A 23940-nucleotide genomic window follows, 5' to 3' on the forward strand; every position below is an offset into this window, starting at 1 on the left:
CCTCTCAGTCCATGGGATGATGCTCAATCCAGTGAGCCACACCGGCCAGGCTCAGAGTCCTCAAATAACTCAGTCTCTTCAGCCAATCCATGACCTAGTCCTGTGGATTCAGCCTTGACAATAGCTTCTTTATTCTTTGTCTTCTGTCCATTTTGACTTACAACTTCCAGTCCAGATCCCCCTGTCAATACCCTTGGCCCTTTATAATGACCTTTCTGTCTCACTTGTCTCCTTCCACCAACCCAACTCACACCAAGAGCCAAGGTGAAATTTTCTAATGCTCACCTCTCACCACATTAACTACAGTAAGTCCTCACTTAATGTCATCAGAGGTTCTGTGACTTTAAGTGAAAGGATGTACAATGAACCAATTTTATCATAGGCTAATTGATAAAAACAAAAGTTAAGTTCCTAGGGTATCTCATCAATATTATAATGAAATGACATGGAAGGAAATGATATTATTTGAGGATCTGCTATATTCTATTTGGATCACTCTCCACACAGAAACATGATATGTCATGCTTCTCATCATATTATTATTAAATATTTATTATGTTTCTTTAATTTTTTAAAGGGCTGCCTTCTGCTTCCGCCTAGAGAAAGCAGCCCTACTCCCCTACAAAAATACTCAGACTCACTCCACATGTTACAACTTTCTGCTGGGGAAGAAGACATTTTTCACCCCCTTTTAGTCTGTGGCCCACCACGTCTTTCCCTCAGTCAGAACCTGCCTGTTCTCAGAGGACAGAGGAAACACACACTCCCTGCAGGGAGAGCCTGCCTCACGTCACCCCCACCTCTACCTCCTGCTGTGACCTGGCCCTCTGGCTCCAGCGGGACACTCACAGCAGTCACCTCAGAAAACAGTCCAACGGCATTACTGGAAGATTGGCATATTCCGTCTCGAACAACTATGAGAGAGGAATGCTTACACGGTTGTTTCAAGCCAGGCCAGTTACTTCCCACCATTTCTTCTGCCAAGTGAGGCGACTGTGAGGCTGTCTTGTCTCTCTTGTATGTCCCTGCAGCTAGACTCCTATGGCCCCAGCTTGACCATGGGCACCATCTATACAGAGAAAAGATCCATTTATTCTAAAATAACAACAAAGTCTGCAGAGATATAAATTCAATTCACCTGATTACCCAGAGCATTTAGCTTATTTATCTTAACATCTGTATAGAAATAAATGATAATATCCCAGCTTTCCCAAAAGCAAAGGGGTAGGAGTCCCTTGATTATTACTTGTGTTATTAAAATACTGAAATATTTCCCCAAAACAAAGAGTTGTTTTTTTTTTTTTGCAAAAGTAAATCCACAAAGTGCCTAAACTTTTAAAATCATGTTATTTTCCCAATTTTTAAAACTGTCATCAAAGTTTCTAAATATACCATAGCATCCCATAACACTTATTCATCTCCTACCTGACAAAGATTTGAAGGCTTCTATGTTTAACACATGTTTATAGGAGGTATTTAACTACTGTACTTGATGATGATGTAAAACTTGAACCTATGATAAGTGTCTGTTGCCTGCTAGGGACCAAAAATGACTATTTCATAAGCTGCCATAATGCAGAAGTACACATCTCATAAGGAGGCCAGACAAAGTGCCTCTCTCAGCTCCACTGCCTGCAGGGGCTCAACTGATTCCGGGATGACATCCTCCTCTGTTGCTACACTGTGTGCTCTTGCTCATGATTTGAATCTTTTTTGAGTTAGTAACCCAGCTGCTCCCAGCAGATTCTTGTCCTGTGGTTCAGTGAGTGCAAGTCTCTGAATAGGAACTAAGCTTGAAAGAAAATGCCTTTTAAATCAACATTCAGTTCACAACAGCCAGGGTCTTATCCAAGATTGGAAGCTGTATTATTTTATTTTTCTGTGAATCAGATTAATTCCAACTCTTGGCCAATATCCTACCAGGCTTGGTGGGAAATTCAATTTTAGGTTTTATTGGAGGGAATCCTTTCCACGACTCAGGATTACACAAGAATCCAAGGAGATTATGCAAAGCCGAGAAAGCAAATACCTTTAGCTTCAGTTCGCGTTGTAGTCACTGATAACTTTATTGGTTAAATCTGCACGGAACTTGGAAAGATCCTGCTTTGTACCAAAGCTGGAGACACCAGTTCTGAGTCCAGCCTTCCTGGGTGTATCAAAAGTTCACTCTTTTCCAAATATTTCCATGTCCTTTTCCATTCATCTGCCATCCTCAAAGGCTTCTAGGAGGCTGCCTCCCCACCCTACCCAACCCCTGAACACCCCCTATAATCTCTTCAGTTTAAGCTTTCAAAAAACACAAGGGCGGGGGCGGGGGTGTTAGGAGAGGTTGTCCTGAAGCCACTTCTTTAGCCCCTGAAATCTGAGAGGAAAATACAATCAGAAATTTTTTTTTCAATGGCCATTATTCTTTCTGATTTCTCTAATGTAGGGAAAAAAATAAAAAGACACAAATAAGTATTTGAAAAAAATTTGTCTTGCTACAACTCAATATAACAAGAATTGGCTATGGCTCACTGAATGGGCTCTGATTTAGGGGCTGTCCAGCGCCTAAGGCATCTGTTATATGGTGGTAGATCAAACACACATTTCTGAGACCTAGAGCAGAATGTGGCAAGTGCTATAAGAAAGTTAAATTCTATGGAAGCCCAAAGGTGAAGAGATTACCTCCTTGGGGAAATTTTGGAAAGAACAGATAATTGAGTTGGGCCTAGGAGAGGAATTGCTATTACCCTCAGAAGGCAGAGTACTGGGACAGAGTGTATTTTAGGCAGGAGACAGAAGAACAAAGCCGGAGAAGTAGGAACGTGTTATTTGGCCAAAGCACAGGGAGGCCTAAAATCAGAATGGAAAATCTGGTTCAGCTGGGGAGGAGTAGGGGGGATTGGATAGGAGGTGGGGGTGGGCAGGAGGCATAGGAGGTATGGTCACAGCAGGAGCTGGAGTGTAGTTCATACAGGCTTAATGCAGTCATATAGTTTAGGAATGAACGTTAGGAGAGAGACTTGAGGAACTCACAATGGCAATGCACACTCCAACTCTTCAGCTATATTTTATACAGGCTGGGGGGAGTGATGGGATAGGGTTGCTGCTAGGACAACAGGTCGATCAGCTCCGAATAAACCCTGAAGGGAAATCCCTACTCCAAACTCTTAGTGACTTTGTCTGTTCTCTTTGGAATATGGGGAGTATTTGAGACCTTTCATTTCAACCATATGATTTAGCTAGATTCTGGGACAGTGGGAAAGGCCCACTTGCCTCTTAATACACAGAACTGTAATTCTAGTGGCAGAGTTTTGACATGGGCTAGAAATGATGGAGGATGTTTGACATGGTTTAGAACTGATGCAGGTTTCCTCGGAGCACAGTCATGAGTCTGTCTGTAAAGCCTTCTGTTTTTGGAGTGAGAGGGTGTTTTACAAGTTTCACCAGTAAAAGAAAATGAATTGTTTGAAATAGTGTTATCAGGAGTAAAAAAGGTGATGGTGATTTAGTTTCTATGATCTTTGATTCATTTCTTCACTCATTAATTTAACCAATATCTATTGAGCTACTCAGTTCCAAAGTACTAAAAAATCTACTGATTTTTGTCTGCCTAGCAACTAGTCTCCCCCTTTATTCTCATAAGAGAATTCCAATTTTCCTTAGTGACCCCACCCCCCACACCAATCCATTTGATTTGGTGGACTGGTTCCACTCCTGACTCCATAGGCAAACATATGACTTGGGCCAGGGTGGAGAGCATACCCTGTTGGCCATAGTGAGTGCATCAGGGACTGGCATGTGATACAATCAGCCCATATCACTACGAACAGACTGAAGAAACAGCCCCTTATCATGCCAAAATTAAAACTGAAGTTCTGAGCCTGGAGATATTGGGAGTCATCTTAACACCACAAGGACAGACTTTAGAGTCAAGAAAGGTGGAGAGCAAGACAGAGTCTTAAAAAAATGTTTAAACTTCTCAGCCCACCCTTGCCTGAGTATCTCTTTAACTATACAGTTACTTGAATTTGTCCTAATGAAGTTAGTTTGGGTCACATTTTGTCACTTGCAATTTAGTGAGTCCTAATCAAAACATATTGGTCTGGTGCCATGGGGTATAACTATGAATATAGTCCCTACGTTTATACCCTGTGCCTTGTCAAATAAGTAGAAATGAAAGCACAGGCCAGTTCCAACCTCTGCTATGACATAATAATTAATTGGATTCACTCAGGAAAAATAAGACTCTTCGCTGTCCCATTCAGCCTAAGTGCCTCATGAGTTTATTTTTTTAAACTGTGAAGTCAGGAACCAAATGACAGATTTCAGACAGAAAAGCCATAGAGTCATCATTGCGTTGGTCACATTGTTGACTTTCTGTCCCTGCTTAATAGTTTTTCTCTTTTGCCAAAGGTACAATGTGTCCTGGGCAGAACCAACATCTATTTGGGTTTTTCCATTACCTACTTGCGTGTCCTTGGGTAAAAGATTGCATCTACATGGGCCTAAATGTCCTTATCTCTGAAAGGAGGCTGGGAGAAATAGTATCCCTGTCTTACCTTAAAGGATTATCTCTAAAGTGACAATAACATATGTCTATATAAGCAAAAGTGATTTAAAAATATAAATGTCCAATTAAAATTAAAAGATAAAAATGTATATTTAAATAGTCCAGGCAAACCTTTTCTTAATTTTGAATTGGTTGACTAGCCTTAGATAAAATGGTATGGCGGCAAATGTTTAACAACACGCTCCCTGGGGGAAGAGAATCACCCTAATCTGTAGCATTGACAGATTTCTACAGTGTAAGTACTCCCACTAGAGCCAACTTTAACCTCGCAATCAGCTTCTAAAATTCCTGAAGATCAGCTCCCATGGGTCTGTATGAACCTGCACTAGTACAACATTGCTCAGTTATGTTGGTTTACCTTAACCTCACCTGCCTCAGTTTCTTCATTTATCAAAAGGTTTGTTTGGCTAAATGCTCACTCAAGTACATTTCATCTTCACGATTTCATAATACAATTATTTTATATTTATCAGATGAATCCAGCATAAACTCATGATAATCATACAGCTTTCACTGAAAAGTACATCACAATGATCTGTTGTAATGACACTTCTGCTATGACGTGCCTAGGAGGGTTCTTAGCATTGAGGGTTAATCAATCTACAGTTGCATTAGATTACTTCCTAGTGGTATAATATGTATACCCATCATGTACAAGGAATTTTTCTGGTTGTGTTTTAGGTAAACATTATACATATCACTATAGTATATAGATATAAATATTTTAAGCAGATGACCATTTCCTTGAGCTTGTATATGGATGTCTCTCAGACTGATAGAGGTTTAAATCAGTGCTCAGAACTATATTCAGTAGATCTCAGTGTCTCACAGCTTTATGTCTCTCTGAATTACTCAAAAAATAAACAAAATGCCCCTCATTAAGAAACCTGTGAGGCATGTTTTCAAATAGCACATGAAGCCCTCTACCTATCACATCTTCTTCAACCACTCAAAAAACTCAGTGATAAGAACAAAAACAAAAGACAGGAAATGCATCAACTTTCCTACTGAGCACAAGCAGAATTGTAAATTGACCACCGACACATGGACTTTCCCTGGGTTTTCTTTCTTTTCTTTTTTTTTTGGTACGTGCCCCTAGCAAGAACCGAACCCGGGACTCTCTGGTCTGCAGGCCAACACTCCAACCACTGAGTCAAACCGGCCAGGGCTCCCTGAGCTTTCTTGACAGTGATAAGTAATCTCTGTGAGTGTTAAGCTCTGACAGCACTGGAGGGTCCACATGAACACACTTGACCAATGAGCAAAGTGGAAGGGGCTGAACTGAATGGCGATGACATCAGGTGATAAATTCTGCACAAAGAGGTACTCTTCAGTCAGGGCAACTTGCAATGACCTCTCATTACCTCATTTCCTGGGCTGAGTTATCTTGGTTGTTTCATAATAAAGAAACAATCAACTGATATTTATGAAATGACATTATGCACGTGGTTATTCATTGAAGAATTGTTTGTAGTTGGAAAAGGTTGGAAATCACATCAAAGTTCGTCAGCAGAGGACTGGTGAACTAAACTATGTACATTCATACAATGGAATACCACACAGCCAGCAGTCCAAAAGAATGCAGGAACTGTTTGCATTCTGATAAGGAAAGGTCTCCTTGTAAGTGCACAACATGGACTTTAGGATGCCATTCCATGTATAAATAATGGCAAAAATAAATGAGGACACACAAGAAACACAAGAAACTCGGTGACCTCTAGAGAAACTGAGAGCCTGAGGAGATGAATGGAAAGGAAACTTTCACCATATACCTTTCATATCATTTGCATTTTGTATGACAGTACATCTTATCTATTTCAATACATACATACACACCCCACATGTACCTTTTTCCATATGCACCTTTTTTTTTTTTTTAGAAATAACTTTTTTTATGGTAGGAAAATATACATATTTATCATTTTTTACCATTTATAAATGTACAATTCAGTGGTATCAAATACATTCACAATGCTGTGGACCCATTCCCACTATCTATATCCAAATTATTTTCATCATCTCCCAAAGAAACTCTGTATCCATTGAACAAATAACTTCCTTCATCCCCTAGTCCCTGAAAAGCTCTATACTTTCTGTCTTTATGAATTGGGTATTCTAGGTATCTCATATAAGTGGAATCACATAATATTTGTCCTCTGTGTAATATTTGATGCTGTGTAGAAAGCATCAACTCACTGGATAAATAACATTGTGAAATTTTTTTTTCTAAAGTATCTGAAATGTTTTTAGAAAGAGAGATAGCAGATCTTGTGAAATGTGTGGACGTGCCTTGGACAAAGTAGCACTGGTCTCTGGTGTTTCCTAGAAACCCTGTTGTAATGTTTGAAAGATTAATCAGTCGCCCAGCTATCTAGTGCCCTCCTATTTCAGAAAATGGAGTGAAATAGCCACTACTTCCCATTTGTCTTGACTCCCACATGACAGGGATCTTCAACTGGGGTCCCTAGTGAACTTCAGAAGGTCCAGAAATCTAATCTGAAATTGTATGCATATTTGTTCTGAACTCTCTGGAGAGTTCTTTAGCATTCAGAGATTTAAAAAGTGATCTGAATCAGAAAAAAAAAAAAAAGGTTAAGCACCATTGCTAAGTGGGATAATTAATGCTGCCCCTTCCCATAAAATACACATCAACTAGTTTGTCTAAGTACATGATTAACAAACCCACACCAAAAGATAAGCCTCTGACATAGACAACAGAAGAAATAAGTCTGTGGCTTAAAACAAAAAAGGTCCTTAGAATTTCTATACTTAGTAAAGATAACATGGCACATGATTTGGTGGTACGTAGAAGAGACCATAGCAACAAGGGTTTGTTAATACAACTCTTATGTAAGGAGATTGAAAGTTTTTCCATTCATTTCATAAAAAGAACACCTCCTTTGTGTCAAATGTGGTTTAAGTGCTCAGGATACAGCAATGAATGAAACAATGTCTCTACCCCATGAGGCTTGCATCCTATTAGTAGAATGTGATGATAAAGAAGTGAAAAAAGACATGACAGTTTTTAGATAACTGTAAGTGTGTCAATGAAATTGGATGGAGAGTGCCTGGAGATTTACCTTCAGATAGGTGGTTGGGGAATCCCTTTCTGGGGAGATGGCTTTTAAGCTGACATCAAAAGGACAACAAGAGCCAGCCATGGAAAGAGCGTGAAGGGGCATACCAGGCAGCATGAACAGTAAGTGCTGAGGCCTGAACTGTAGGTAAGAAGGGAGGTACTGAGTGCTAAGATGGTTCTTGGGCTCACTACCAGCCCTTCACTGTCTCTTCACACACAGGGCCCATTCTCCTCTTCTAGACTCAGGTCCTTACCCTCTTCTTTTACACCCCATTCACCCTAAGCAACCAGCATGATTCCATCCCTCGATGTTCCTTTTCCCTCCTACATAATCTCTTTGAGTCTTGATGGCTTCACTGCCTTGCCGTGTATACATACACCTCATCAACCCAACCATGTGCTGAGCAACTCTAGAAGCATGCTGCTTCTCTGTGAACGCTGTCATGAGCAGTAGTGAACAGAGCTAATCACAGAGGTCAGGCTGGGCAGGATGGCCAGGACCACCAGAGCAGCCATTTAGGTTGAACCTCACATGTACAAGGATCCTCAAATTCAGATTTGGCCATTACTTGTCATAAATAGGGTATTACCACATTTATGTATGTTACAAGTGCAATACATTAAACATCGAAATATACCATACATATAAAACTATAAATACACCATAATTTTGTTGTTTAAAAATAGAAAGCAAAAATGGGAAGTGGCCTACATTTCTCTCATCCTGAAAGGCTTGAGTATAAAAAGAATGAGTTTTAAAGCAAGGTTGCTTAGAATCAAATCGTAGCCCTGTAGTTTCTTGGCTGGATAACTTTTGATAGTTTGATAAGTTTCTAAACTATGCTCAACAGGTTTAAATATTGGGAATAATTGTGTCCCAGTATGGATTATACCCATACTGAATGTAAATGATGAGATATAATTTAGATAGGATTTTTGGAATTTCAGTTGACATTGTGATGGGATGAGACTTTGGGGGTCTTGGGATGGGGTGGACCTACTCTGCATGTGGGATAGGCATGGCTCATTGGGAGCAAGAGAGCAAACTGTGGCAGGCAGAATAACCTCACAAAAGTCCTCGTTCTAATCCCCAGAATCTATGAATATGTTACCATACACAGCAAAAGAGACTTTACAGATAGGATTAAGGGTACAACCTAGAGATGGAGATGTTATCTAATCACTTGAGTCCTTCAAAGTACAAGAGGAGAGAATAGATCAGAATGCTAAGATATAGAAGAACTAAGTCTGCCATTGCTGGCTTTGAAGATGAAGGAAGGGGATACCAAATCACAGTGGTCTCCAGAAGAAAAACCCAATACAATAGATCCTACCCAGAATTTACAGAAAGAAACGCAGCCCTGCTTGTATCTTGATTTTAGCACTGTAAAACTGTTCAACTTTTGACCTATGAAGCTGTAGGAAAATACAATGTGTGTTGCTTTAAGCCACTGAGTTTGTGATGATGTTACAGCAGCAGTAGAAAACTACTAAAGTACCTAATTCATGAGGAGGTTTGTTTTATTAACAAAATTAAGTTTGTTAGTACATCTAAACAACTCATAACCTGGTATGTAGTAAGCACTCAATAAATGTTACCATCCTTCACAAAGATAAGAGGAAGCAAAGATGTAAAGATGTAAATAATTCCAAGATGGTATAAATGCAGCCAATGACCTATGTAGAACTATCTTCAAAAGACATTACTCTCTAATTAAGTTTCTAGAGATAATGAAATACCAAGATGATGACAGATATTCCTAAGAAAACTGCCTAAAGTAGGGGTAGCAAACTCAAATGCATATGTGGGTTTTGCTGGTAACATACATCAAGGAAATAGGCAAGTTGGGGGCTGCTGCAGATTGGAAGGGTGGCCCCATCTAAGGGACAGACCCTAGCCTAGCTGACTGATGCCAACGAAAATTCAATGCAGTCCAGTGTTGTGACATACTTCAAATTTCCAAAAAGCAGAAATCCACATCTTATTCTTCTATGAAATCTCCAGTTTTTAAAAACTGGAAAATTCACATTTAAACACGGACAGGCATTATCTCAGTGATATTGCAGGTTTGGTTCCAGACCACTGCTATAAAGCAAGCTGTAATCTTTTTGCTGGTAGAGGGTCTTTTGCCTTCAATTTGTAAAAAAAAAAAAAATGCAATGTCTGTGAAGTGCAATAAAATGAGGTCTGCTTGTACAGACCTGCACACAATTTTTAGGCAAAATTGGTTATGTCTACAGTTAGTCCCTCAGGTTAGTATTTCCAACCAATTAGTGAACATATGTAAAACCATTTCTGAATGTAGTTTTTGGGCCCTCTCATAGTCTTATGTCAGAAAATCATACTTAGCACTGTTTTTTGATAGGTTACCCAAATTTAAGAAACTATAAATTTTATGAAATTAAACAGAAAGACAACTTCAAATTGTGTTCAAATCCAGTTTTATTAAAATTATTTGGGAATTTGAGAGCAGTACAAAGTCTTTGACTATGACCACTGGACACACCAGACATGAGATTATGTTTTCGGGGTATCAGGGCTTTGGGTACCTGTACTTTTCTAAATCCTTTGCCCTTCATTTCATTATCAACTGTCAAAGTACCTTAAGTTTCTCTATCTACAACATCTTATTATTTATAGAATAGGAATTTGTAAAATATGATTGAAAAAATAAAATCTACAGATTAAAAAAAAAACTCTTCAAATATTAAGAACATACAAAGTATACTGAAGACATTTAGTCATCCAAGTCACAAGACAGGCATTTGATGTCTGTAGTTTGTTTTTACTAATTGCTAATTACAGTTCAGAGACTAAAGTATTTCCAAAAGCTATAAAAACCTTCGCTGACATTCCCTGTATGGTTCCAATGGATTTACAGAATAAAACCAGGAGAGCACTTGATTTGGCCTTTAAAAATCACAAGCTTTTTTTTTTTTTCTTAAGGGATTTTTCTTCTGTAGTAGCTCAGGTCACTATTTGCTCACTGAATGCCTTATAATTGGCATCTGCCTTACTGGAGATCTAAGTATTGGCTTTGTAAAGTGTATGACTGAACAGCACAGGGTGGAAGGCCCTCCTGTCTGTCCAAGGCGGAACTTTCTGCAACCCTTAGAGGGCTTGGTGCTCCTTAGTTGTTCTCCAGTGATCCAGAAGTTGCCTGTAAGAAAGAAAAAAAAGAAAACTGCATGAGAATCTTCATACCAGACATTTCTGCTTGTTCTAAACAGTCCTGCTTTTTTTTTTAAATCAGTGTATGAAAACTCAGCAGTGGCTGTAGAGCCTTGTTGTTTTGTTCCTGTCATGGAGTAGTTCTTGGGGATCAAAATGCAGAAAATTCTGCCCTAGCTTCTCTCAAAGGTTGTACTTTTATAAGATTCACGAGAATGGTTTTCAATCTTTACATTCCCCTAAGTGGCCATTTTATTTCACCAGAGGCAGAAGATTGCTATATCATATTACTATTGGTTGCCTTACTATTTTTAGGTGGAAACACTTGTTCCTCAACATGTTGTTATAGTCTACTGTCATTTGTTTGTGGTCTGAATAGCATCACTACTGAAATAAAAAGTAATATGGCAATCAAAACAGGAGAATTTCTTTCTTTTTTTAATATGTTTTATTGATTTTTCTAGAGAGAGATAAAGGGAGAGGGAGAGATAGAAACATCAACTGGCTGCCTCCTGCACGCCCCCTACTGGGGATGGAGCCCACAACCTGGGCATGTGCCCTGATCCAGAATCCAACTGGTGACCTCGTGGTCCATTATTTCAATGCTCAACCACTGAGCCACACCGGCTGGGCAAGTTTCTTTATTTGTATCATCGAAATAGGATCTCAAACTTTGCAAAGATTAACTGTGCAAGTTATTTGTGTTGTCCCAGCAAATTAGACCTAAGAAGTTTTATCAAATAGATTTCACTCTTATTTCTCTAATAAATAAAAAAATTTTCTCTAGAAATGAGGATACATTTTGAACTTTCTCAATAATTCCTTACATCTAATTTAAATTTATTTATAAAGTAAAAATATAGTCTACAAAGTTAAAGAATTAGGATATAAGGAACCTTTCCCCTCAATTAAGATTCAGCTAAACTTCAATTCAAGGCTACTTAAAATATTCAAGTAATATCTAGAACAAAAAAGCAACACATACAGTATTATGTTGTCTCAAAGCACTTAAATCTAGGAGAGAAATTATACTTACAAATGGAGTCCTGATCCCAAATTTGCTATAGAATGTCATGGTGACTTTGTTTTTATACCCTGTTCTTTGATCAAAGGCATGGCATGAATCAAAAGGTGGGCTGTACAAGTGAAGGCTCACGGCAGGTTCTGTATGGCTGATATTTTCTACTCGATGTAAACCTATGGAATCTAAACAACATCCAAGAAGAACAGATAAACAATTTTAGATGATAGCTGTCAGTCATCTAAGATCATAAATCAATTGGGTACATATGGAATTAACAAAAATTAGTTAGAACTGAACAAAATTAATTGAGAAAAATTAGTTGGAATTGAACTTCTTATTAAAGATAGTAAGTCATATGCACTCTGTTCTTTCCTGAAAACCCCTATAACTTTAGTAAAAGAACAAAAATGGCATCAACATACAAAGAAAATAGAAAAAGAGAAAACATTACTAAAAATGTAAAAGCTTATGTACAGTTGATTTTTTAACAACATGGACATTAGGAGGTGCCAACTCCCACCCTCTGCAGTCAAAAATCCACATATAACTTTTGACTCCCACAAAAGTTTAGTTGTCCCTCAGTATCTATGGGGGAATCCGAGGATGCTCGAGTCTCCCACTGCCCTGTATAAAACAGCATACATCAATGCATATAGTCAGTACTCCACACCCATGGACTTCCAACCTTGGGCCAAAAACATTACAGGTATTTATTGGAAAAAAAAAAATCTGTGTATATGTGGATCCATCCAGTTCAAACCCAAGTCACTCAGGGTTAACTGTAGATGAATAGCTTTGCAGAACAGAGAAAGCTAAATATTCATTGACACATGGAGATAGCCAAGAAATAATCTGGTTTATATTGTGAACTTCCCAAAGAGCTCAGAAATTGGCAGCTTGGTATTTCTGGAAATGGGCATGAAGATGGGGCAAAACAACAAGAACTGGTTAAAGGCCCACTTAGTCCAGTCTCACATCCCTTTCACCACTTCTCTCTCCCCTCCCCCCGAGAAGTCTGAGGTCTAGTATCTAAAAAGAATATAATAGATGAACTCAGGGCAGGTGAAAAACAGGTGTACAAAGTGAAAATTTATATGCTGAATGGAACAGCTCCACTCTCTTCACCACCTCGCTGCCAGACAGGAATTTTTTTTTCTCCAGGCAGGAGGTGGGAAGCAGTTTCTCAGGGAATCTGATTGGCTCAAGAACAAAGCCCTAAGGATACTGCCTGCCCTTGGTTGTATCCTTACCAAAGAAAAGCGCTGTCAGATTATCCTAGAACAAAGTCCAGTGTTTAGAGCTACCAACTGACATTTTTTTCCACTGGTTTTTAAATATTAGCACACAGCCAAGGTCACCAGACATTTGAACAAGTATGAAACACAGTGGCCAGAGCAACCTGAAAAAAAGCAACTAGAAACAGACATAATTCAGGAGAAGACTTAAAAACAAACTTATCATTAATAGCCTCAGAGAGATAAGAGAAAATACTATGAAAGGACCAGAGAATAAAAAGAGCTTTTAGAAATAAAAACTTGAATAGAAATTTTAAAAGAAAAACTGGGGAAGCTGAGGAAGACTCAAAGAACAAAAGAACAAAGATCGAAAAGAGGAACAAAAGATAAAATAAATCAAGAGGAGGTTTAATATCTGAGCAATAGGAGTTTCATAAACAGAAAAAAAAAAAGTCACAGAAATAACTGGACAAAGTTATTTTCTTGAATGGAAGGACATGAATTTCCAGATTGAAAGAACCCACCGAGCCCTGGCCGGTTTGGCTCAGCGGTTGGAGCGCTGGCCCGCGGACCCGAGTCCTGGGTTGGGTTCCTGCTAAGGGTACGTACCTCTATTGCAGCTTGTCACTGGCCCCGGTTGGGGTTGTGTGGGTGGCGACCACTCGATGTGTCTCTCTCCCTCCCGCAAAAGGAAAAAAAAGAAAGAACCCATTGAGTACCCAGCACATGAGAGTCATAAAACACGTACATCATCACTATAACACTAGGGACAGAGACAATATAACAAAAGAGATCTCAAAAGTTTCTAGAAAGAAAAAATAGGCTTCATAGAAAGATTCAAGAATCAGAACGACAGCAGACTTTCAACAAGACTGAAAGCCTTGCCTCGGTAGCTCATTTGGTTAGAGCGTTGCCCCAATACAGCAAGGCTGTGGGTTTGATCCCCAGTCAGGGCACATACAAGCACAACTGATGAATGCATAAACAAGTGGAAAAACAAATCTATGTCTCTGTTTCTGTCTCTCCCCCTTCCCTCTCTCTAAAATAAATAATAATAAAAAAGGACTGAAAACTATAAGGCAGCACCTTCATCATTCTGAGAGAATATGATTGTCAGGTCACAATTCCTTATCCAGCTAAATTAGCAATCACATTGCAAGGGTTAAATATAGAGGTTTTAGATATATGAGATCTCAAAAAGATGTCTTTTTTTTTTTTTTTTTAAATCCTCACCTGAGGATATTTTTCGACATTTTGTTCAGATAGAGTGGGAGAAAGAGAGAGCAAGAGAAACATAGACGTGAAGGGGACACATCGAGTGTTTGCCACCCACACGACCCAACCAGGGCCGGGGACAAACTGCAACCGAGGTACGTGCTCTTAGCGGGAACTGAACCCGGGTCTCTCCGGACCGCAGGCTGACACTCTTAACTGCTGAGCCAAACCAGCCAGGGCTCAAAAAAATTTCTTTCCACGAACCCTTCTTCATAGAGCTACTGGATATGCTCCTTTAAAACAAGGGCCTGGACCAAGAATGAAGTAGACACAGATCAGGAAACAAGGGAATTAGCAAAAGAAGATGGCAAAGGGAAAGCCCGAATGATGTGAGGGGACCCCAGAATGACAGTGGAGCCCTGGCCTGGAGATCAAACAGTCCACACAGAAGCTGGTCAAAGACCCTGGAGGGGATGTCTCAAAGATTAAAATAAAGAAATAAGGACAAAATACATGATTTTAAAAAAGTATGCTGAGAAATTTATAGAGTTTGAGGACCAATCAGGAGAGAATTCAGTGTAATTAGTGTAGCTAATGTAGGCACCTAATTTGCCTTATGCTTTATGATCTAGCTCCATGAATTTGCATGATGAACAGCAAAGCCTAGAAGCAGAAGACTTAGGTTCTGCTCCCAGCTAAACTACCTTTAAACAATTCACAACTTAAGAATCTTCAGCTTTTCTTACTTCTAAAAATGGGGCCTAATTCTCACATCTGCAAACTCTTTAATTCTATAGCTTGCTGCTTTCACAGTATACTGGCTTAAGCACAATTCTGAACAGAAGTTCAACATTCTTAAGAACTGACTGCCCTTACACAAATTATTTGTTCCTCCAACTGCAAAGATACACACCACCCAATGCATGCTGGACAATTCTGTAAGCAAAGGCCCCACAAAAACTAGTTACCAATCCTTTGAAGAACCTCCGGAAGCTCATGTCTGATCCCAATTGTTAATAATCTCAACATTATTATTTTTGGTCTTTGCCTCTTTTCCTTATGGTGTACCCTCTGTCACAGTGATTCTGAACTTGTTGATACTTATGGACGCCAGACTGATCCTGGCCATGGTTACATTTTGTCTATTATAATAGGGAACTTGGTCTCCTTGCCCCAGTTCTCCCTTTCCTCCACTTTATGTTTTGTACACTGCTACCAAAATGATCAAGATATTCCCAAATAGCCCAGCTGGTGTGGCTCAGTGGTTGAGCATTGACTCATGCACCAAGAGGTCATTGGTTTGATTCCCGGTCAGGACACATGCCCAGGGTGTGGGTCAAATCCCGCACAGGAGGCGGCCAATTAATGTTCTCACTCATCAACATTTCTATCTTTCTCTCTCTCGCCCTTCCTCTCTCTCTCAAATCAATAAAGAAAACAAAATTTAAAAAAATAATGGTGAAAATGGTCAATTAAAAAAAAGAGAGATTCTCAAATAAAATTCTGCTGATAAAGCAAGCTCTTATTTTAAGCTGGTCTTGGAGGCCCAGGACAGACCCCCGTTTACTCTCCCACTATTCCTCTCCAAGCCCCTTCTCCCGTCTTCCCTCCAGCTGGACCATTCCTGACTGGTCTTTATTTTTTGCAGCAACTATGCCTTCACTCATGCTCTTCCCTGTACGTAAAACAGCTTTCCCACTAATCGGTATCTATCTACACTCCTCCTGCATCTGTAAAAATCAAAGGTTGTAAATTTGTGATTTCTGATCATATGGGGCACAGAAATATTGAGCTTATTCCACCCACTATTTTACTAATTGGCAAACTTTCCCATAAAAATCAGAATTTCTTATTTCTGTGGAAAAAGAAATCAGAATGATCTCACTGGTGCTGGGTGCCCATTGGTGCTCTGTGGCTTGCACACACCAGTTCCCACAGCCTTATTCCCCGCTGCGGCTCCTATACTCCTATTATCTGCTTGGTTCCTACACTCTTTGCATTGTAGGTCTTTTACCTATTCTTCAAGATCTAATCTGGCTTCACAAAGACTGTGGCTAGCTGAAAGTAATTATTCCAAAAGGCTTTTTGCTTTATTGTGAGTTACATGGGCATCAAACTTGTTCTTGAAAATCTGGTGTGTCTCGGATATACAGCAATCCTCAAATAAGAGTTTCCTACTACATAAGAAACGAACACCTTGTGTGATGTGAATGGGGGTAAAACCTCCCATGTAGTAGTCCCCTTTTATCTGCAGTTTCAGTTACCTGTGGTCAACCATGGTGTGAATACATTAAATGGAAAATTTCAAAAATAAACCGTAAATTTTTAATTGTGTGCTATTCTGAGTAACATGATAAAATCTCCCGCTCCATCCCACCCAGACATGAATTATCCCTTTGTCCAACCTGCTGTATAGGCTCCCTGCCCTTCAGCCACTTAGTGGCCATCTCCTTTATCAGATATTGTGAGAGAGAGAGAGAGAGACCACATTTACATAACTTTTATTACAGTATATTGTTATAATTGTTCTACTTTATCATTAATCATTGCTTTTAGTCTCTTACTGTGCCTTATTTATAAACAAAACTTTATCATAGGTATGTGTGTATATGAAAAAACAGTATATATAGGGTTCATTACTAACCATGGTTTCAGGTATTCAATGGGGTCTCGGAACATATCCCCCACAGGTAATGGGAAACTACTGTAAAATCTGACCTTTTTAAGTGCATTCTGAAACTAATAAACAAATTTAATCCACATATCAAGTCCAATACTTGTCTTTAAAGAAGATCCTGCCTTGCCAGAAAAATCTCTGTAATACTTTATTGTATGTAAGTGGGATAGCATCCAATAAGAGTATGACTTTTGGAATCAAATTGCTTAGGTTCAAATCCTGGCTGCCACTTAAAAGTTGTGACTTGGACAAGTTATTTAATCTTCCTATGTGTTGGAATCTCATCTGTAAATGGGAATAAATGATCTCATATAAGCTTTAAGAATACAGATGTTAATCACTGCCTCTCCTAAAAAGCATTTGGCTTTACCATATCACATTTCAGGGAAAGAAAAAATTCTTGATGAGAGAGCTATAAATCACTGCTACATAATGTGCTTTATAAAGTTTCCCTTGAGTATAATCTTTTAAGTACGTTATATGCATTTTAGAAAAACAGGGATTAGCTAGCATTGGTAACTACTTCCAGAACATTTCTTTACACTTTCTTTTTAAAAAAAAATTTTTTTTATTGATTGATTTCAGAGAGAGAGAGAGGGAGGAGAGAGAGGGAGGGAGGCAGAGAGAGAGAGAGAGAGAGAGAGAGAGAGAGAGAGAGAGAAATACATTAATTTGTTGTTACCCTTATTTATGCATTCATTGGTTGGTTTTTGTATGTGCCCTGACTGGGGATCAAACCCTCAACCTTGGCATACAGGATGACATTCTAACAAATTGAGCTATCCAGCCAGGGCCACTTCTTTATATTTTCTAATACAAAGACTAATATTTCCACCTTGGCCTCATTCCTTTATTAAAAGGCTCTACATAAGTAAATTCATATTCAATTCTAACTATCCTAAGACTTGGCAGGTAAATGACTTTTCAGTCGGCACTAATCTACACACATGTGCTTCTAATTAAGTGATTGTAGTCCAGATGCAAAACTTTAAAAAGTAAAATGCACTGCTTTCAGGCCCCTTCCCAAGTATTTGAAATCATGACTCCATGATTCAAGTTGTATTGCACATGTGTAAGTAACCAATATTTCAGATGGGAGTTAAAGGTCTTTCGCACTTGCCCTTAGAAAAAAGGTACTGGACGTTACCGTTGATGTAGGCACACTGGTTTTCCCTCAAGATTCTTTCAGACTTCTTGATCATCTCATTGGATTTTTTGTCAGGCCAGGCAAATAATGTCTCCTTTAAATTTCCCTGCAGCATCTTCAGAAAGCAGTGAGAGTTGGTGTGGTCATGGATACTGCTATATATACACAAAATGACAATCGAACTCAGTAGATGGTCCAGCACCCAGACCTGCAGTAACAGCCCAGAGCTTATAGCTGCACACTGTCAATAGGTTATCTCCCAGGACAAAATCCATTTCAGCTGGATTTTGAAATATCATCAATTTATAATTCCACATTGTTCAAAATAAATAAAACATCTTCCACATCAGCCCTGGCCAGTTTGGCTCAGTGGTTATAGCGTCGGCCTGTGGTCTGGAGAGACCCGGGTTCGGTTCCGCTAAGGGCACGTACTTCGGTTGCAGTTTGTCCCCGGCCCTGGTTGGTCGTGCGGGTGGCAGCCACTCGATGTGTCCCTTCACGTCGATGTTTCTCTCTCTCTCTCCCTTCCTCTCTCTCCCTCCCACTCTATCTGTACAAAAAATGGAAAAATATCCTCGGGTGAGGATAAAAAAAAAAAAAAAATCTTCCACATCAATGCATATAAGGGGTATAGTTTTCATGCATACCCCCTACTAAAGAAGTTAAATTTTTTAAACCTTGTTATAATACTACTTTCATATGAGAAACACAAAACCAACAACCTTTTATCTTCTCCAAGACATAGTTTTAAATAACTCAGTTAAGCTGGGCTAAAACTTGATTATAAAACCACATTGGAGAATTTTTAGGAAGAACAAAAATAATCATCTGTAATCTTTGCATCACACTGAGAAGATCACTTAAAATTTAATGATTTTTCCCAGGCTTTCTCTCTTTTATCCTTCCTTTGGGGAACAAAAGGCATGTGTGTATCTACTACCACCACCCTAAAATTATACTGTAATGTATATATAATGCTAACATTTTATAGATTTAGAGTATCCAGCTGTGATTACATCCCAATATTTGTGAAAAAAATAAAGTAAATTTGATTTGGGAAAAAAAATGTATTCATCTAATCTTAGAGTAAATAATATTTAAATTTATTAAATTAGGATTATCTGTAAGGTTGATTAAAATATATATATATATATATCATAGGGAGAATTTGTTTCCTAAATCTACAGAGCCTTATCCTACTCTTTATATACAATCTGCTTTGAAGAAACATTGAGAGAACAAGTGAAAACTTCTCCACTCCACTGAGTACAAAAATATATTCTATAAACCTAATTTTCCAAAGTCCTGTAAATTCTTGTTTCCTTTCTCCCATCAAAAATGGTTCAGGATTATTTGTTTGCACCATTCTCAAAAGACTGAGAAGGATCTGTTTAAAGAGATAATACTCAATTGGTAATGATGTTGGCAAATGTGTAAACTAAGGATAATTAAGGAACCAAGTTTCAAAGAACTGAAATTAGTTTAAGTTGCCTTACCCTCTATATAAAGAAAGTAAACCATAAACTTAAAGTAGAAAGACATTTTCTGAATTTGTGAGCTGCTTTTCTAGCTCCAAATCTGGATGCTTGGGTCTTCGTCCCACAATTATTCACACAATTCAAAATACCACAAAGGTCAAGTTTTAGCACAATCTCATAAAAGTTTGTAGAGAGAATAAATTAAACTGTTTACCACCTATTTGATTTACTACTCATTTGCGGGGGTTAGGGGGGCATAGTTTTGATATACATGGTGTATGCCTAAACCCTTCATGCTAATTCCCATGAGATTTTTTTGTTGGGATTAGGGGACAGACAGTTATAAAATGAGATTGGTTAGTGCTCTCAAGATTTGTGGCCAGCCTGGCACTGTACATTGCATATGCTGGAATACTCTAATAAATATTTATGAATGAATAGTTGTATTACCTTCCATGTCCTTCACCCCAACATAGAATCATTAGATTAAATTTTCCATTTCCTTGATCCACAAGATTTCGGGTGTACCTGAAAAGAATGTATTCAGAAGTTTGAATATGGGCCAGGAAAGAAGCACTGGGAAAAATAAGCGTGTCACAAAGTATCATTCATTTACAGATGTTACGATTTCTACCTCTAAACAACTGAGTGTGGTTTTGTAACTAGAGATCCAGCACAAATGAAAAATATTTTTTCCCAGTTTATTTTGGACATTTTTATATTTTGAATCACTGCATTTATAGCTGTTCAGTTTTAATTAATGGCATGAAAAAGTTAACAGGAAAAAAAAATCAAATTCCTTTCTTCTTCATGTGACTGCCTCAAACTGATAAAAACTTTCTCACGAAGCTATTTGCACAGGGCCTTATTGCTCTAGGCAAGCATGTTGCTATTGTTTTGTTTTGTCTTTTTCTTCAGGCAGCTAAACCTGAACTTGAGAAACAAGGTTTCATTAAATAGTTGTTCAAGAATTCTCCTTAGTTTAACTAGAGCCCAGACACAAACCACATTAAAAAGTACCCCTAATGAAAAGTCCTCCACAAATTGTGTGTGTGTGTGTGTGTGTGTGTGTGTGTGTTGGGGGGTGGGGAGGGTGTAAGTACCAGAACATAGGAGACTGACTACATTAGGAAAGTAACTAACATTCTGAACTTTTTACAATGATGAGAAAACAGTAATAAGCCAAAGAAAGAAAGAAAGAAAGAAAGAAAGAAAGAAAGAAAGAAAGAAAGAAAGAAAGAAAGAAAGAAAGAAAGAATCCTGAACCAAAACAACCACAATCGCATCAGGGAAAAAGAAAAGAAGAAAGAGAAGAGAAGAGAAGAGAAGAGAAGAGAAGAGAAGAGAAGAGAAGAGAAGAGAAGAGAAGAGAAAAAGTCAACTTCAAAGTTTCTATTGGTCCAAGAGGTACTAATGATGCCATCTAATTAGCAAAGTTTAATGACATTCATTTAGACTGTCACTTTTAAGGAAAGCAATCTTTACCTCATTTCTGGGGTAGTGTTTGTTCATACAGTCATCTGTTCACTTATGTCCTACATAACCCTTCCTCCCCCTCTGCCCCCCAGCAGAAGGCCAAGTGCTGGCAGAGCAGGATTACTGAAGGAGGTGATTAGTAAATGCTCTTTAGATGTCAGTCATCCTCACTTTGTAGGTTTCTATGACCGAGCAAGGAGTTGTGCATGTGGCCTTTAATTCACAGTAAATTCGGTTCCTGTACCAGGATCCCACTTCTCTCTCCACCAGTCTTCGTATCATCCCTCTTGCTTTTCTGGGACTTCTGTCAGAAAATTCACTGTCTGGCCCACTGGAACCCATTCTGTCTTGGTTCTTCTGCATTGGCCTTCTCAAGGTCAGAGACCAGAATTCCTCACAGTGCTTGGATACTTATTATATGCAAAAAATACTATTAAATTCATTTCTGTTCTCCCTTCTCCCTCCCTTTCTCCTCCTCCAAACACTCACCCAGGAAGGACTGCACCCATTATTTTAGTGAGCTGTTATCTTGGATACCTGTGGAATAAATAAATCCAAGTGGCTGCATTTCAAGTGGTTTAGAGCTTGTCAGTAAAGAAAATTTCAAGGCCCCTGGAAATGTCCTTCTTCTAAAGATTAAGAACACTTAGAACCTACCCTGGCTAATTAATTTCATTTGCTCAATAATATCTCTAGGCAGCAGAAGAGAACTATTATACACGGTATGTCTACAAAGAGCTTAATAGTGGTTTAGAGTGTGGGCTCTGGAACAATAATGCTAATTTGCATCCTGGTGCTACTTCTTGACACCTTGTTCAGGTAATTAAACTTTTTATTGCTTACCATTTCTCACCTGTAAAATGGGGATAAGAATGTCACCAACCTCATAGAGCTGTCAGATATAAATGAGTTAACAAACATGCAAAGTGACTGTAATGGCACCTGGCCCACAACAAATCCTCAATTACTTGGAGCTAATGGCAAAATTGAAAACTAGACTCTGGTAACTTTATTGTCACCCACACAAGGACCTTACCATGAACTGAGTTGATAGGAACCACTTGCAAGTGGAAAATGGGATCCTAGGTAGGCTTCACTTTTTTTTTTTCTTTATTATTTTAGAGAGAGAGAAAGGGAGAGGGAGAGAGAAATAGAGACATGGATGAGATAGAACATAGACTGGCTGCCTCCTGCACGCCCCTCACTGGGGATCAGGCCCACAACCCGGGGCATGTGCCCTGACCAGGAATCCAACCAGCGACCTCTTGGTGCATGCATGGGTCCACACTCAACCACAGAGCCGCACCAGCGCGGCTAGGCTTCACTTTTTTATTTCAAATCCTAAAATACAGTTGAAACAGTCCTTGCCAACAGAACTTTATCAAACACCCTAAGTATGTTTAGTGAAATGACTAATAGAAACTGCTCCCAAGGAGAGTGTAATCTTTCCTTATTCTTCTCTTTCAACTATCCCCCTCAACCCAACTAACCATAAAGACAGAAGGGCTAGCTACCCTTCGGAAAAGAACCTCTCACTCTTCGGAGTGATTAAATTTCACTTCTGGCCCCAGAGGAATGGTAGAGATTCGTTTTTACTTTATCACAGAGCCAGAGCTACAAAGGACCAGGCCTCCTAGGGCATCTCACTCCAGCGCAGCTGGGAAGCAGCGGTCTTCAATTTACGTTCCATATTAAGGATAAGAAAAAGCATATTGCGGGGGGAGCGAGGGCAAATGAGAGACAGTCGTTTAATTCGCAAACCCCGATAGTGGGTTTAAATAAAACCGCAGTCCGGGAAGTTAAACTGGTTTGGGAGAGAGGGCACCACAAATTGATAATGAGCAGTTGACAGTTCCATTACGAGGGGGGGAAAAAAGCCAGTCGGCAGGTGCCTGGTTGCAGGCGATAGAGGGCGAAGTGATGGAGAACCAGCATCGGAATTGTGTCCTCCACCGTTACCCCTTTCCCCGGTTGACTGATGTAGTTTTCTTCAGGGAGCACCACTAACGTGGAGGATCCCCGTTAGTATAGCCAGTCGGTTCCCCAGAATAGAAAACTGGAGATGCGCGGCGGCCTCCTCCGTGCAGGACGAGCCTCGCAGGATCCGCCTTCGCTCCAAGGCGCGGAGGGCTAGCCTCGCCGCCGGCGGAGGAAGCGCAGTGCATGGAGCGGGGAAGGCCTTTCGGCGCCGGCAGCTTGGGCGCATTGAGGCCCGCATTCTCCCAGAGCGAGACCCCCACCCTTCCACCCACTCCCGAGCCTCCCTGGACTCCGAGAGTCGGCGGCTCCGAGCTTAGCGGCAGGCGCCCGAGATCCTCAGCAGGCAGGGCGAGAGCGCACTCACCTGTACTGGTCGTACTTGGCGTACGCTGCCCACTCGGCGGGGTCGCTCTCGTAGGCTTCCATGACGGCCTGCACCTCCTCCACATTGACCTCCTCGCCAGCGAAGAGCTGGTGCAGGATGCGTATCAGATCGGCTAGCGTCCGTGGCTTTAGCACCTCGGTCTGCTCCATCCTTTGCAATGTGGCGGCGCGCCTTTCTCACTGCTGGGCTTCGGCGAAGGAGCTGAGAGCCTAGGAACCGGGGCGAGGGTATCTAGCTGCCAGCCAGGCAGTTATACGCACAAAACTCCCAAACGCTTGCGATCCACAGCTTAAAGAATTCTTGGCCAAGATATCAAGAGACACCCCACCACCACCACCACCACCACCAGCACCAGGGCGGCGTGGAGGATTCGGGATCGTGTAGAACGTTAAGGGTACACAAATCAGGACCAAATCGTCAGGGTTTAGCCTCCCGGGCCCTTTTTAAGCTCTCGGAGTCGGCGGGAATGTACCAATGGCCCTCGGAGGGTGGGGAGAGGCGAGGTGTGACCTGAGGA

At 39.9% G+C, this 23940-nt stretch overlaps 1 protein-coding gene across 1 annotated transcript; it reads right to left on the reverse strand.

Moving 5' to 3' along the window:
* Positions 1 to 10562: 10562 nt before the first annotated feature.
* Positions 10563 to 23824, reverse strand: CDO1 (cysteine dioxygenase type 1). Its single transcript, XM_036279790.1, has 5 exons — positions 23403 to 23824; positions 20033 to 20110; positions 18105 to 18259; positions 11843 to 12012; positions 10563 to 10795 (listed from the first exon to the last, which is right to left on the reverse strand). Exons 1-5 carry the CDS (start codon positions 23570 to 23572, stop codon positions 10766 to 10768), a joined length of 603 nt encoding a protein of 200 aa, XP_036135683.1. The 5' UTR covers positions 23573 to 23824; the 3' UTR covers positions 10563 to 10765.
* Between the last annotated feature and the right edge of the window lie 116 nt (positions 23825 to 23940).

The sequence above is a fragment of the Molossus molossus genome, unplaced genomic scaffold (genome assembly GCF_014108415.1).
Source record: "Molossus molossus isolate mMolMol1 unplaced genomic scaffold, mMolMol1.p scaffold_m16_p_3, whole genome shotgun sequence".
NCBI classification, from domain to species: domain Eukaryota; kingdom Metazoa; phylum Chordata; class Mammalia; order Chiroptera; family Molossidae; genus Molossus; species Molossus molossus.